The following is a 15,172-nucleotide window of genomic DNA, read 5'->3' on the forward strand; positions in this document are numbered from 1 at the left end:
GGAAAGCTTTTATTTTTGTCATTGCTTTTCTTCTCTGCCAACAAATTGTAGCATTTCACATGATGCCACCAACTTGGGAAATCAACTTTGGGTAGAGATATAAACTATGGCACCTAGGAAGTCATGGGGCTCAGTATGATTAGCCCTCAGCTGAGTCCAGGAAGAGCTGACCAGTGAGCCCAGGCTTCCCTGAGGGTTCACACCACCTTCTGTCTTCCACTCTGGTTACGGGTGTCCTTGTCACCTCTTCCCAGGCCATGGGAGCTCCCACAGGGCGAGGGGAGTGTGTCTTGTCTCTGACTCACAGGCCGAGCCTGGACCTGGGCTGTAGCAGAGACAGTAAGTTTTGGTTTACGGCCGCAAAAATCTTACTTGGCTTCCTGCTCAAGCTGCTCCTCCAGCTGCCCAATCTTGGCTTCTAGGGCCGAGATGGTGGCCTTGAACTTGGACTTGACGGCACCCTCTAGCTCCTGCAGCTTGGCCTTCAGCTCCTTGTTCTGCCGCTCCAGCTGCTGGCGCGCATTGTCGCTCTTCTGGGCTGCACTGCGCTCGGCTGCTAGTTCTGCATTCAGTGTGTCCACCTGGGGAGGAGAGACAAGTTTAGTCCCTCGTGCCAGAGGGGCCGCACAGCCCTTCCCAGGTCGGGGCTGCTGCGTGGGCCACCTGCAGCGTGGTCTTGCGGAAGCGGTCGTTGAGCAGCTCCATGTTGCTCTGCTCCTCTTCAAGCTCCTCCTCCAGCTGTGCGATTCGTGCCTCCAGACGCCGCTTCTCATCCAGCAGAGCAGACCTGGCCAGGGCGAGGAGGAGACAGCTCAATACGAGGCCTACACAACAGGGGGAAACTCAGGGGGGGCTCCTCCACTCACCCTGCTGCTAGAAACTGAGCATCCGTCTTGATTTTTCTCCTTCCCCTGTACCCATCCCCCAATCTGTCAACCAATCCTAGTGATTACACTTCTAAACATGCCACCCACTTCTCTCCAACCCCACGCCTGCACCCAAGTCCAGGTCTCATCATCTCTCGCCTGGACCACTGTGGCAGCCTTCCACTGATGTCCCTGCTGCCTCTCCATCTGTTCTCCACACACGCAGCCAGCGTCAGCTTTCAGAAGTGCAAAAAGATCCTGACTTGCCAGGATCGTTCCCTAGCTTAAACTATAAAGGTGTTTCAGTGCGTTGAGAGAAAAGCCCCACTCCTTATCATGGCATGCTAGAAGATGACCATGAGGAATCTTCAGTATGCTAATTAAATGGGGAAAGCAACTTCTTAACTGGAAAAAAGATGACTTTTAATGAAAAATGCATTCAGAGAAAGGTAGGTCTAAGGAATCTGCTTGCCAAACCTAATGAATTTGAAAGTGAAGATGTGCACTGCAAGGCTGTGCAGTCTTCGGAAACCAGGTTAGTTACAAATGTATTTCCTTCACACCTATAGTGGCCATTGACTGGCACAGGGGCGTGTGACCTGCGTGGGTCACCCAACCAGCCAGTGGCCGAGGCAGTGTGGAGGGTCAGCATCTCGTGCTTCTCTCTCCAGACTTTGAACAGATGAGCGAACTGACTACTGACTCCTAGATGCCAGATGACTCAATGGCCTTCTCAGTGTAGGGAGTGTGCCCAAGGGGAATGAACCACAGGTGCCTGAGAGGACCAGTGGGGCCACCACTGATTTCGAGATGCCTGCCCCTTCCCACCTGCTGCCAGGAGACTCACTTGCCAGAAGCGCTGTTGGCGATCTCATCAGCCAGCTCATCTCTCTCCTGCTCAGCGTGTCGGCGGGCTCGCTCAGATGAGGCCAGTTCCTAAATAAATTTAGACTGTGATTTAAGCTCTGGATATTAACAGTTTCCTCAAGTGTGAAATCTAACAATGCCTGTAGGCTACAGCCACCATGCTCCAGGCACCCCGTGTGTGCTTCAAGTTGCAATCAGAGTTGGGGAACTAAGCTGGCAAGTTTGCTGAAGAGAATCTGTTTGGGTGCAGGTCAGCCAAGTGCTGTGCTATGTCAACGTCTTTATACAAAAATGTCCACGGAGGGAAGTCCTAGTCTTTGTAAGGGCTTTTACTGTCACTTTCAATGTAAGAGGCAGCTCCATGCCTTAGAAAGTTGCTGTTTCTTAACCATAACCTGAACACAAACTTTATGCAAACCGAGCACTACAGCAATTCGTGGTCTTGAAGTATCTTTCACGTACATACAAGGGCTATAGTTTGGAGATCAAGTGCACCAGCTGGACAAACACTGAGTATCAAGGCACCAGAAAACAAGGCAGTTGTGCAGTGCAACAAGGACCCAGCTCAGAGGGGAGAGGGCGGGTGAGGGCGGCCTCGGGAGCTCAGTGCTTTGGAGAGCTGGGCCTCTGCAGTGAGCAGAGACGATGGGAGCCCCAGCTGACCAGGCTGCTGCGGTTCTGTAGAGGACGCTCGGAGAACTGGGCAGGGCAGGGGGATGGCCCTGTGCCCACCAGCTCTCTGGATGAAGACCTGCCTGATGGCTGCTTTTCTACAAATTTCCTTTGAAAGAAGATTTGCCACAGGAAAGATTCAGGGCACATTTCTCACCCCAACGGAGTAAAGACTGAGATCATATTCTCACAAGTTGAGAGCAGCATAACCTCCCTTATTTTATGGATGAGGAAACTGAGGCCCACTTGGAATAGTGACTTGCCCAACGTCCCAAGGTTTGTCAGCAACAGAAACTCAGGGTTCTGTCTGTCCAGGGCCTCTTCCCACCAGCTGCCCCTGCCAAAAGATGCCATATTTGGCAAGAACACAACTTGCAGATGCCTGAGGAGCTGGGCTACCTAAAAGGACTTCGCGTGCGTACTCTGCATGTGCACCTGCCTCTTATGTGCGTGTGCAGGATGCAGGTCCTCTGGAAGGCCCACAGAATCCTAACATGGGAACAGGGTGAGAGTCCAGCATGGGACGGTGGCAGGCAGAATACTCTGGGCCTGACCCAAGGGCCTCTGACTAACAAATGCAGCGTAAGCATCAGCTCTACCATCTGGCCTCTGGTATTCCATCCTCTTGGGCCCAGCAAGGGCTCCTGTCCAGTGGCTGAGTGTGCTGCAGGCAGGCTGAGGGCCTGAGGGGAGAAAGGAGAGGACTCTGGGGCCTATAATAAACCAGATGAACAAAGGCGTCTGAGGGAAGGAAAAACAGAGAATAGAAGAAAGAGCAGGGCTAGCGTTCCAGATCAGTCTCTCCTCCTCAATGCAATGATCCCTCCCCCGAAGGTCTGAAATTAATACTTTCAGCTTTCTGAACAAACAGAGCGCCCAGCTGCAGGGAGTACGTGGTACTTAGGCAACATCCCAGGAGCACTCCAGGAGGCAGGCTTCCAGGGCCTCATCACCTGTGGGGATATCACTGATCAACTCTATGATGAACTACATAGATCTTGGACATTCTGCTCCACTGATGAACACAGATTCTTTTTTTTTTTTTTTTTTTTTAAAGATTTTATTTTTTCCTTTTTCTCCCCAAAGCCCCCCGGTACATAGTTGTGTATTCTTCGTTGTGGGTTCCTCTAGCTGTGGCATGTGGGACGCTGCCTCAGCGTGGTTTGATGAGCAGTGCCATGTCCGCGCCCAGGATTCGAACCAACGAAACACTGGGCCGCCTGCAGCGGAGCGCGCGGACTTAACCACTCGGCCACGGGGCCAGCCCCGAACACAGATTCTTTTTAAGCATGCATGGAACATTTATAAAGACTGACCACATTCTAGGCCCTAGAGCTGCTCTGCTCTCCACATTCTTCAACCACAATGCAATAAAACTAGAAATCAATTAAATAAAATAAACAAATGTACATTTGGAAATTTAAACATTTTAAAATCACTCATGAGATAAAGAAGAAACCATGACAGAAATTAGAAAAATTTAGAATTAAATAGCAAAAGCATGCCATATCAAATTTTGTGGGATACAGTAAAAAGAGTACTTAGGAATTTATAGTGTTCTATGAATATATTAGACAAGAGGAAAGCCTGAAAATTAATGCGTTAAGTGTCTAACTCAAGAAATCCAAAAAAAAAAATCCAAGTGAAACGAAGACAAGCAAAAATCAGTGAGAGAGAAAACAAGGATGAAACCCAAAAGCTGGCTCTCAGGGTCATCTCAGGATCTGCTCAGTGGTTACTGATCTGGTTTTTAGCTCCTTCTTTATTCCTGACACCTAAAGTTTCCTTTTCTTTCTTGTAAGCTCAACTTCGCGTTCGTCATTGTCTTTGGTAACATTTTATCCAGCGTTTCTAGGTGTTTCTATCGGGGGTTTGTTCATTTTAACTGATATTAACATTTCAAGTTAAGTTGCTCTTATCTTTCCAAGTTTGAATAAACTTTTGATCATCCTTTATTAATACAGAAGTTTATGTACACATTAAATATATGCAGTTCTTTCTATTTCAATTATACCTAATAAAGCTGTTTAGGAAGAAAAAAAGAAATACATGTCTTCAAGCGTGCCTTGCACTGATACAACTCCATGCTGCACGTAACCCTTCGTGAGTCCCTCTCCATGAGAACTTGTGAAAGAGGTAAGCGAAAGAATAATTGATTACAACATGATTCCCTTAGGAATTCAATGAAACATACTTCTCTCCTTTTAAGTATCAGATAGTGCCTCTGTGTAAAACAAGGCAATCTTAGATCACTAAGGTCAGAGTTAAATGATCCTGATGCTTACCAGCAGTGAATAAACATCACTCCCTTTTCCTACACATGGGAAAAAGGCCTGGAAAGTGGCTTGAAAAGTTACTCCTCAGCTCCTCTGCCTTTTGCCAGGAGGAGGAACACAGATGAGCGGTGTAAGAGTGTGGCCGCTTTGCTTGATGAACTGAAGCAGTAAGATGGTCCGACACCATATTACAAACGAAGAGCACAATTACACTAGGATACAAAGGTATTATACTTATCTGATCTTGGAGAAATTTGAAGGGTAAATAATTGTTGAACAAACAGATGAAAAAGTAAACAAACCTCCTGCAACTGAAGGATTTCTGCTTCCAGACTCTTCAGCTTCTTTTCACTCTCCTTAGACTGAGCGAAAATCTCATCCCGGGATGCACGGGCTTCTTCCAACTCGCGCTGGTAATCCTTCATCTGAGCCTGAGAATAAACAGGGAGAAGGTGTGGGGGTAGTTTTCATTCTTAGTTTTTAAACATGTTATTTTTTCCAGATTATAAAAGTAATATACATTCATTGTAGATACAAAAGTATGTGGAAATGACAAAGATAGCACAAGGAAAGAAAACATTCAGACCAACATATAGATGCAGAAATCCTCAACAAAATAGTAGCAAACTGAATCCAGCAACATATAGAAAGTATTACACACCAGAACAAGTGAGATTTATCTGAGAAATGCAAGGTTGGTCTAGCATCCAAAATTGAATTAATATAACCATATGATCATTTCAATAAACACAGAAGCAGAATTTGACAAAATCAAACACCTTTTCAGTATAAAAATACTCAATAAACCATGAATAGAAGGAAACTTCTTCAACCCTGATAAAGGGCATCAATGAAAAATTGACAGCTAATATTAATGGTTAAATACCGAATGCTTCCCCAAGATCAGCAACAAGACAAGGATGTCTGATCTTGCCACTTCTATTGAACATTGTAACGGAGATTCTAGTCAAGGCAATTAGGCCAAGACAAAGAAATAAAAGATATCTAGATTGGAAAGGAAGAAGTAAAACTAGCTTGATTTGCAGATGATATGACCTAATATATATACAAAATCTTAAGGAATCTACTAAAAAGCCATTAGGACTAATAAACGAGTTCAGCAAGGTTGCGGGATACAAGATCAAAATATATAAAAACCAACTGTATTTCTGTATACTATGAAGAGTCTAAAAATTAAGAACACAACTACATTTATAATAGCATGAAAAATAAAATAGGCATAAATTTAACAAAACATGTGCAAGATTTATATACTAAAAACTACAAAACATCATTGAAAAAAAATTAAAGAATATCTGAATAAATGGAAAGATAACCATGTTCACGGATCAGGAAGACTTAATATTGTTAAGAGGCAACACTCCCGAAATTGATCTACGGAGTCAACACAGTATCAAAACCCAAGCTGGCTTTTTGTTGCTGCTGTTGCAGAAATTGACAAATTGATCCTAAAGTTCATATGGAATTACAAGGAACACAGAATATCCAGAAAAACTGAAAAATAAGAAGAAAGTTGGAGAAGTTCCACTTCTCAATTTCAAAACTTACTACAAAGCTACAGTAATCAAGACTGTGTGGTACTGGCATAAGGACAGACATAGACCAAGGGAATAGAACTGAAAGTTCAGAAATAAACACATAAGTCTATGGTGAGTTGATTTTAGACAAAGTTGCCAAAGAATAGTCTTTTCAACAAATGTTTTGGGACAACTAGATATCCATATCCAAAAAAATGGAGCTGGATCTATACCTCAAACCATATAACAAAAATAACTCAAAATGGATAAAAAACTTAAAAGTAAGAGCTAAAAGTACAAAACACTTAGGAGAAAACATAGGAGTAAATCTCTGTGACCTCAGATTAGGCAGTGGTTCCATATATGAGGTAACAAAAAGTACAACAAACAAAAGAAAAAATAAACTAGATTCCATCAAAATGAAAAACATTTGTGCTGCAAACAATACCATCAAGTAAGTGAACAGACAACCTAGAAAATGGAAGAAAATATCTGGAGATCATGTATCTCATAAGAAACTCATATCCAGAATATATATAGAACTGGTGCAATTCAATAAAAAGTTGTTCATAGACAACTCAATTAAAAAGATGAGCAGAGGAATGAAAGACACTTTTTCCAAACAAGATAATGGCCAATAACCACGTGAAAAGATGTTCGATATCCTTAGTCATTAGGGAAATGCAAATCAAAACTACAATGAGATACCACTTCATACCCACTGGGATGGCTCTAATTAAAAGATGGACAATAGCAAGTGCTGGGGAGGATGTAGACAAATTGGAACCCTCATGCATAGCTGGTGGGAATGTAAACAGTACAGTTGCTGTGCAAAGGTTGGGCAGTTCCACAAAGTTCAACAGTTATCATATAACCTAGCAATTCTATTGATAGGTATATACCCAAGAAAATTGGAAAGCACATGTCTACACAAATATATGTGAACGTTTATAGCAACATTATTCATAGTAGCCAAAAAGAGGAAATAACCCAAATGTTCATCAACATGGATTAATAAATCCATGGTGCATGGATTAATAAAATGTGCTATAGCCATAAAATGGAATAGTATTTGCTAATAAAAAGGAATGAAGTACTTATTCATGCTACACCATGAATGAATCTTGAAAACATTATGTTAAGTGAAAAAAGCCAGTCACAAAAGACCATATATTGTATTAATCCATTTATATGAAATGTCCAGCATAGGCAACTCCACGGAGACACAAGTTAGTGGTTGATTGGTGCTAGATGTGGCAGAGATAGTGGGGAATGGAGAGTGACAGCTAATGGGGACAGGGTTTCTTTTAGGGGGAACCAGTGTCCAAAGTTAGTTAGTGGTGATGGTTGTACAACCCTACGAATATACAAAAACACTGAAAACACTTTAAATAGATGAACTGTATTGTCTATGAATTACATTTCAAGAAAGCTGTTAAATAAAATCATAGTAATGTAATCTATATTCTTTGTAATTAGCTTAATAACCCTTGCAATTAGCTAGTCAAAACAAAAATCTTTGTATTTAGTTTTTTAAACTGACTTTATGGAAGCAAATAAGTTACTCATAAATCTATTATCCAGAGATGACTTTTCCTTCTAAACTTTTTTCTAAGTATGTACGTCTACATGTCTATATACAAAAATCTGTGCACATACATGTGTACAGTTACAAACCGAGTTGCCCTACACTGTATCTTCCTTTATTCATTCAAGCCCTGCTGTCATTGCATAATCCCCATCATGTAAATGGCTGGCAGTCCACTTACATTTAGGTTGTTTCCGTGTTTGCTAGCATAAATAACACTTAAGTTATGATCTCTGTATACAACTATTTCTTCTCATCTTTATATTGTTAGAATAAAGTCTCAAGATGTGGAATCACCAAAGTCAAAGGAATGGAAATTTCCTAAAGCTTTTGTCATAACTGACAAACGTCCCCCCAGAGAAGCTGTGCCTATTTATGCTCCCATCAGTAGTATATGAGAGGGCCCACTACCTGCCCTCTCTGTGGTGATTAAATCAGCAAATGTGATGATTAAATCAGACTCACAGAACTAAAGGAGGTGCCACGTTCCTCTCAGGTGACCCAGAGGTGGCTGCATGTTTAGTTAAGCATCACCAGAGGCTGTTCAGAGCCTCAAGAGCATGCTCCCCTGGTGGATGCTCCACCCGGGTGACTCCACCCCAGCTCTGTCCAGGTTTCGCTAAGTGGAGCCAAGCGCATCCTGTAGACAGTGGAGGTACACGTGCTATCTTTATGGCCTGCTGCCCCAACCCACAGCCAAAGGTGACAGCCCCACTGTGCTCTCTGGTGTGGTGGTGGCTCAGCCCTGAGATCGGTGGTAGGATGACAGGCTGGGCCCTGCACAGAGCTTTTCTCCCCAGTTTCACCAGTCACATCGTGCTTGATCTCAGTAGGGCCAGATGACACCAGCAGAGACTGATGTCTGGCTGCACATACCTGAAGTTTGCGAAGCTGCTTGATCACCTCATCCCTAGCTTTGTTTGCAGCCTCAATTTGAGCCTCCAGGTCCTTCAGGTCTATTTCCATTTTCTTCTTTGAAGCAACAGCAAGTGCCCGCTGTTTCCGTTCGTCCTCCAGCTCCGCCTCGAGTTCCCGCACCTGATGGATGGTACTAGGTTATGCCTGGTCATACCCTAGTATGTTCTCTCTCCTCCCAGAGAACAGACAGCCTGTCATGAGGGCTCTGGCTACTCTGTAGAGGTGCTGTCTGTTACTGCGCAGTTGTTAACAGAAAACCACAGTAGCTGAATTTTGTTCAAAGAGATCTTTAAACACCACCATGTGGCACAAACCACTTCCACTGACCGCTACGAGGGAATGCAGAGGGAGAGTCCCTGATCGCAAGCTCATAGTCTAGGTGGTACAACAAAACTCAAAGACATGAGACAGCTTCTTGGGGAAGTTTCCTCTGGGGACACTCAAGCAGCCTGTGGAGAGGCCCACAGGGAGGTGCTGAGGTCTCGGGCCAGCACCATCTGGGGGAGGCAGCTTGGATGTGGATCCTCCAGCCCCAGTCAGGCCTTCAGATGGTGCAGCCGCTGAGCCAAGTCAGAAATCTCGACCCACAGGAACTGTGAGCTTTTAAGTGTTGTTTTAAGTCACTAAGTTTGAGGTAATCTGCTATCTAGCAATAAGTGACTAATATAATATATATTAGCGGAATAAAAGTAAGGAAATAAAACAAAATTAAATATATCCCAGATCTAAGACTTGCTACTATGAACTCCAAGGAACTGTGAAAACACCCATAATTAATTTTTAAAGCAAACTTTTAAATTACAAGTTTAACACACATCCATAAAAGTATACAAATCATAAGTGCCTAGCAATTTTTTAAAATAAAAAAATGTAAATATCTGTTTATTTTCCTTTAAAGAAAGGTTTAATGAGGACATGTGATGTGAACTTCAGAAATATGCTGAATCACCTTGTCAGGTGCACACTGATTCTTTCCTGTACCCACAGTTTTAAGACTCACAGAACTTGAACCTAACTACATATTCCTTTGAGATTCCACTGAGGGATTTTTAATTGATGGTAAGTCTCGTGGCTGTAAGCAGCAATCATATTGTCTGCGAAATAGGAAATCAAAACCAATTATATTAAATTTTCAAGAATAAAATTATCAACTGACCAAATAAATTAATTTTACTCCAGATAATGTGTTCTAATGTGAACGAAAAGGATATTGACTCAAAGCTGAGCTTTCAGAACGAGCAAGTTCTTGTTCCGGAGGCCACACTTCCTTCGACCTACCTGTTTAATCAGCAGCCGCTTCTTTTCCTCATTCTGCTCATCTCTGGTTTGCAGGTCCCTCTCAAACTGGGCCTTCATGGCCTGCATGTTGACCTCCAGGCGAAGCTTGGCATCTTCTGTAGCCTGGAGTTCATCTTCCAGCTCCTCCAGCTGGGTCCTCATTTCCTCCACTTGCTGCTCTAGGGCTCGTTTGGATTTTTCAAGTTCATGAACCTAAACCACAGGAAGCATCAGGAAAGAGTTGACCTTTGGCAGAGGCACGAGCAAGAACAGCAGTCTTCCTGTTTCATAGGCCTGCACACAGCATACTGGCCCCTCTGGTCAGCCCTGGGCCAGCCTCCTGACACATCACACACATCCTTCCCTTCCCCTCTATGGCCGCTGCTGGTCCTCATTCTGAGTATGCCATTTAAATGACAGTATTGATTTCCTTACTCACATGTGCTCTGCAATCATTAAGAACAATGAAAAGAGTATGGAGTCAGAGGAACTTGTCTGTTGATTGGCCATTTGCCTGCCGTCTGTGTGTAATAGGTACTACAGTACATCCTTTCTTGCTGTGGAAAAGAAGGTTCGTACTGAAAACGCACATGTGTAAATTTGTAAACATTAAGGTGTGTTAGGCCTGCAGGGTGCAGCTAAAAGGAGGCCAGGCCTTTGTCTGGACAAAGATCCCCACAAGAAACATTTACCCAGTTCTCTGTGCCAAGCACTGTGCTGAGCACTTCCACCTCAAGTCTCATTTGATCTCCATGGCAACCCTCAGGCAGGCATGTGTGGGTGCTATTAGGTACCCTCTTTGGGGTTCATGGCCATGTCAGTTCTCTCAGGTGAGCAGGAGGAGACGTATGACACAGGAGGACCTGTGTTTGTTAGCAATGTCTGGTACTTCATAGGCACAAAGAAATGTTCATGGAATGAATGTGTGACTTGATTATTCTAGAGAAAACTAATATAGGAACAAGAAAATGGAATCACCTGTGGAGTTCTCCGCTCTGCATTTTACTAAGCAACCAGGGCCATTTCTCCTCTAGGTGGCCCCTTCTTGTCCATGAAGCTGTTCCCCTGGGCACTAGGTTGTAGGAGACCCAGCAGGAAGGTAGGACAGACCTCCTTCCCTAATGATGTGGCCAGAGAGCCTACAGTCTATGAAAATGAGACTTTATGCTTTTCAAAGCGCATCTGCAGTAGCTTTATGCAAATATAATGTCCATACGACAGGTGAGGAAACAGGCTTGGAGAGGTGAGGTGGCTTCCCCTGGGCAGAATGGAAGCTGGTGGAAGAGCCCAGCCCCGAACCTCATCTTTGACTCCAGGCCTGGGCTTGTTTCACTACCCTCAACATCTCAATATACTAAAGGAGAGGCATAGGGTAATGAAAGTCATCGCAGGCCTTGTGGAAGATGTGTGCAGTAGAAGGATGAACAGTGTCACAGAAACTTCCAGACTGTGAATAAGCCCCCAAAGTGCTTGAAGCCTTCAGAGAAAACAATGAGGCCTCAGTGGCAAGACCCAGGTCAGACAGAGCTGCAGCCCCCACCTAGCTCCTCTCCAGGTTCCCCACTCCGTGCTGGAGACAGATCCCACGACCCCTCATCTGAGGGGACCTTGTGGTACTTGTGTTTGCTAACTACGTGTGACTCAGGAACAACGAAATCTTTTCTTTAAAGGTCCCTCGCCAGGATGCAGGTTAGGACAGAGCAGACCCGTGAAAGTGACAAGAATAAACAAAGCTGCACCACTGTCAGTGCTGCTACAAGAACTCCAAGCCCGGCTCCGGCACAGATAGCCGAGAACAGACCACGGAAAACCTGACAGCTTATCCCAGAAGACTTTAATCCCCCGTTTACACACAAGCCAAGACACTCCTAGACTACTTCGCTGGTGGGCTAGGCACTCCCAGGTCCTTCAGGCACTCCTGAGGAGCCGGCTGCTCCCCTTCTGAAGGCACCCGTCCCCAGGGACACGCACATTCTTCCCCACGTCATCCTTGGAGCTCATCAAGTCCTCCATGTCTGCCCGCAGCTGCTTGTTCTGCCTCTCAAACTCTTCTTTGGCCTCCAGGGCCTCCTCCAGGGCCCGGGCCAGGGACAGGGCCTTGGTTTCCTTCTCTCTGGCCTCTGCTTCAGCACGGTCTCGTTCTTCCGCATAGCGAGCAGAGATGTTCTTCTCTTCTGCTAACAGCTATATGGAATGGCAGCAGGAAATATTAAAAACGATTTTTAGCAACATAAACTTGTCTCATTCACTACGTGTCTGACTTATTGCTAAGAATACTACTATGAGATTATGGGTGTTCTTTAATTCCTTTTAGCTTTTCCACTTTTTACAATTTTGCTATAAATATGTACTACTTTTAAATAAGGAAAGATTATTTTAAATCAAAACAACAAAAGCGAGAGCTTTGCCAGAAGGAAACAACGTGTGGCACTGGTCCTGGAGTCTGGGAGACAGGAATGTTGAGAACCCACCTGATCGAACTTCTTCTGCTTCTTCTCCAAGTTGGAGACGATCTGGCGCTGATGGTCCAGGTCGACCATCAGGTCGTCCAGCTCCTGCTGGAGGCGGTTCTTGGTCTTCTCCAGCTTGTCATAGGCCAAAGCCTTTTCCTCCAGGCGCTGGCTCAAGGCCTCCACGTCTTTAAGAAGCTTCTTTTTGGCTTCCTCCAAACTTTCAATTGTTCCCAAGTCATCATCTACTTTCTTCTTGGTATCGGTCAACTAGGTTTCATGTAAAGAAAAAAAAGATCAGTATTAAAGAACCCAGTTGGCTTTTACATTTAAAGAATAAAGAAAAAACTTGTATTTAATTATTTTGAGAGAAGAAATAGTATTATAAATCAATACTATGTGATTTTAAACAAATGAATCTTAGATTGTAACAATTTCTTAGTTAATAATCTATAACATGATGATTGGGTTGAACCCTTACATAGGTGACACAGTCCTATATCTTCGTTTTAAATGCGTCTGACATTATGACCAGCATAGTATCAGCTTTTGGCTGGGTCAAAGGAAAAATACTTAACGGGCTTAATTTAGTACAGCCTAATTAACTGTCCCAAATGGACTGAAACAATCCAGTGGAGCAGGGACATTAGCTGCTAAATACACCCATCTAGGCCACCACAGCTTCCTAAGAGGACACACACACCTGGGACTGCAGGGCCAACACTTGTTTTTCCAAGTTCTTCCTGGCCTCCTCCTCCTCTTCCTGCTGCTCCTGCAGACTGTTCTTCTCCTCTTCTAGCTGCCGAATCCGACCGCTCAGGTTCAGTTTCTGGCGTGTCTCCTCCTGAAGAAGCTCCTGTTTATTTTTATAAAAGGTCATTACATTAATCACCAAAACAGGAATGCCTCTATTAAAAACAAGTTCATGTCATAAAAAAGAGAGCCTCACTATATGAGAAATACCCACTGACATTAATAGACAGAAAAGATTTAAAAACACACATGATAATTTCTTTTTTTGAGGAAGATTAGCCCTGAGCTAACATCTGCCGCCAATCTTCCTCTTTTTGCTGAGGAAGACTGGCCCTGAGCTAACATCCGTGCCCATCTTCCTCTACTTTATATGTGGGACGCCTACCACAGCATAGCTTGCCAAGTGGTGCCAAGTCTGCACCCAGGATCCGAACTGGTGAACCCTGGGCCACCGAAGCTGCGCCACCGGGCTGGCCCCATCATGCATGATAATTTTATAAAAGCTCTTAACACAGGGGCTGGCCCCGTGGCCGAGTGGTTGAGTTCGCGCGCTCCGCTGCAGGCGGCCCAGTGTTTCGTTGGTTCGAATCCTGGGCGCGGACATGGCACTGCTCATCGGACCACGCTGAGGCGGCGTCCCACGTGCCACAACTAGAAGAACCCACAACGAAGAATACACAACTATGTACCGGGGGGCTTTGGGGAGAAAAAGGAAAAAATAAAATCTTTAAAAAAAAAAAAAAAAAAAAAAAGCTCTTAACACAAATATTGATTTAAACTCGGTCATGGAAGATGGAGGTATGGCAGCACCAGCCACTATCCACCCAGGGGCCCGGGCCAGGGACTTGCGAGTGGTTCGAGCGCCTCTCCTTTTTTTTTTTTTAAAGATTTTATTTTTCCTTTTTCTCCCCAAAGCCCCCTGGTACATAGTTGTGTATTTTCAGTTGTGGGTCGTTCCAGCTGTGGCACGTGGGATGCTGCTTCAGCGTGGCCTGATGAGCGGTGCCATGTCCGCAGCCAGGACCCAAACCAGCAAAACCCTGGGCCGCAGAAGCGGAGCGTGCGAACTTAACCACTCGGCGCCAGGGCCGGCCCCTTACCGCTCCTTCTTATGTCTCCTACATCTCACCACTTCTAGCATCCCTTCCTCGCCACTCCTCTGGCCCTCGGCACTTGGCATTTCTCACTAGGATCACCTCCAGTATTGGGCACTCTCAATTGTTTGTCCTTTATACTATCTGCCAGATTGATTTTTCTAAATGCTTTGAGACTCCCTTGCTTTGAGACTTGACAATTTTCAAAGGCACATATGGAGCTTTCTGTGGTCTGCCCCGTCTCTTTCTTTAGTCTTACTAACTAGGATGTGCTCACAGTGTGAGCCCCAATTACACTGAACTTGTGCCCAACTGCCTCATTATTCCACTTTCTTTTTGTCTGAGAATTTTACCCCTGTATCCCCAGCACCTAGCCCACAACCTGGCAAATAAACAAATACTTATATAAAGTTTGCAAATTTAATAAAAAATAAGATGTAAAACTGCAAGAAAAAAGTGCTACATTATTTTCATATCATCAAAGTCATTAACCTAACTTCTGACTTAACAACATCCCTAAGAAATGATTTGACACAAGTCTGGACAGTATGATAAGCAATCTTCAACCCACTCTTTCATGAAATGGACTGTTTCTTTTATGACAGTGTAATGAACTTTCCACCACAACAAACAATCTTATTTAAAATGGCCAGAAGCACACGTGAGCAATAGGACCGCCGCTTGGTGAACGACCTCCCAGGCAGCGCCTGTCAGTTCCAGCAAGAGCAGCTCCCAGGCCGCCCACACGTCCGCCCGCCACAGGACCCAGGGGCTCTGCATCGAGATACCGAGTCAGAGGAGACTTCCTGAGGACGGAGACCAGTCGTAGTGCAAGATGGTTCCAAATAAGAGTACAGCACAGAATCAGAAAG

At 44.5% G+C, this 15,172-nt stretch overlaps 1 protein-coding gene across 18 annotated transcripts in view; it reads right to left on the minus strand.

Annotated features, from left to right (window-relative positions):
- Positions 1 to 15,172, minus strand: part of MYH10 (myosin heavy chain 10) — a 145,675-nt gene that overhangs the window by 5,312 nt on the left and 125,191 nt on the right. For all 18 annotated transcript variants that reach the window (XM_005597766.4, XM_005597767.4, XM_014728708.3 and 15 more), the window contains 9 exons: positions 13,157 to 13,309; positions 12,475 to 12,723; positions 11,975 to 12,187; positions 10,004 to 10,216; positions 8,684 to 8,845; positions 4,984 to 5,112; positions 1,714 to 1,802; positions 664 to 787; positions 373 to 581 (listed from right to left, as the gene is read on the minus strand). In XM_005597766.4, the coding sequence (XP_005597823.3) occupies positions 373 to 581; positions 664 to 787; positions 1,714 to 1,802; positions 4,984 to 5,112; positions 8,684 to 8,845; positions 10,004 to 10,216; positions 11,975 to 12,187; positions 12,475 to 12,723; positions 13,157 to 13,309 (1,541 nt within the window). The remainder of the gene's footprint in view (positions 1 to 372; positions 582 to 663; positions 788 to 1,713; positions 1,803 to 4,983; positions 5,113 to 8,683; positions 8,846 to 10,003; positions 10,217 to 11,974; positions 12,188 to 12,474; positions 12,724 to 13,156; positions 13,310 to 15,172) is intronic.

This window comes from Equus caballus, chromosome 11 (genome assembly GCF_041296265.1).
Source record: "Equus caballus isolate H_3958 breed thoroughbred chromosome 11, TB-T2T, whole genome shotgun sequence".
NCBI lineage: Eukaryota > Metazoa > Chordata > Mammalia > Perissodactyla > Equidae > Equus > Equus caballus.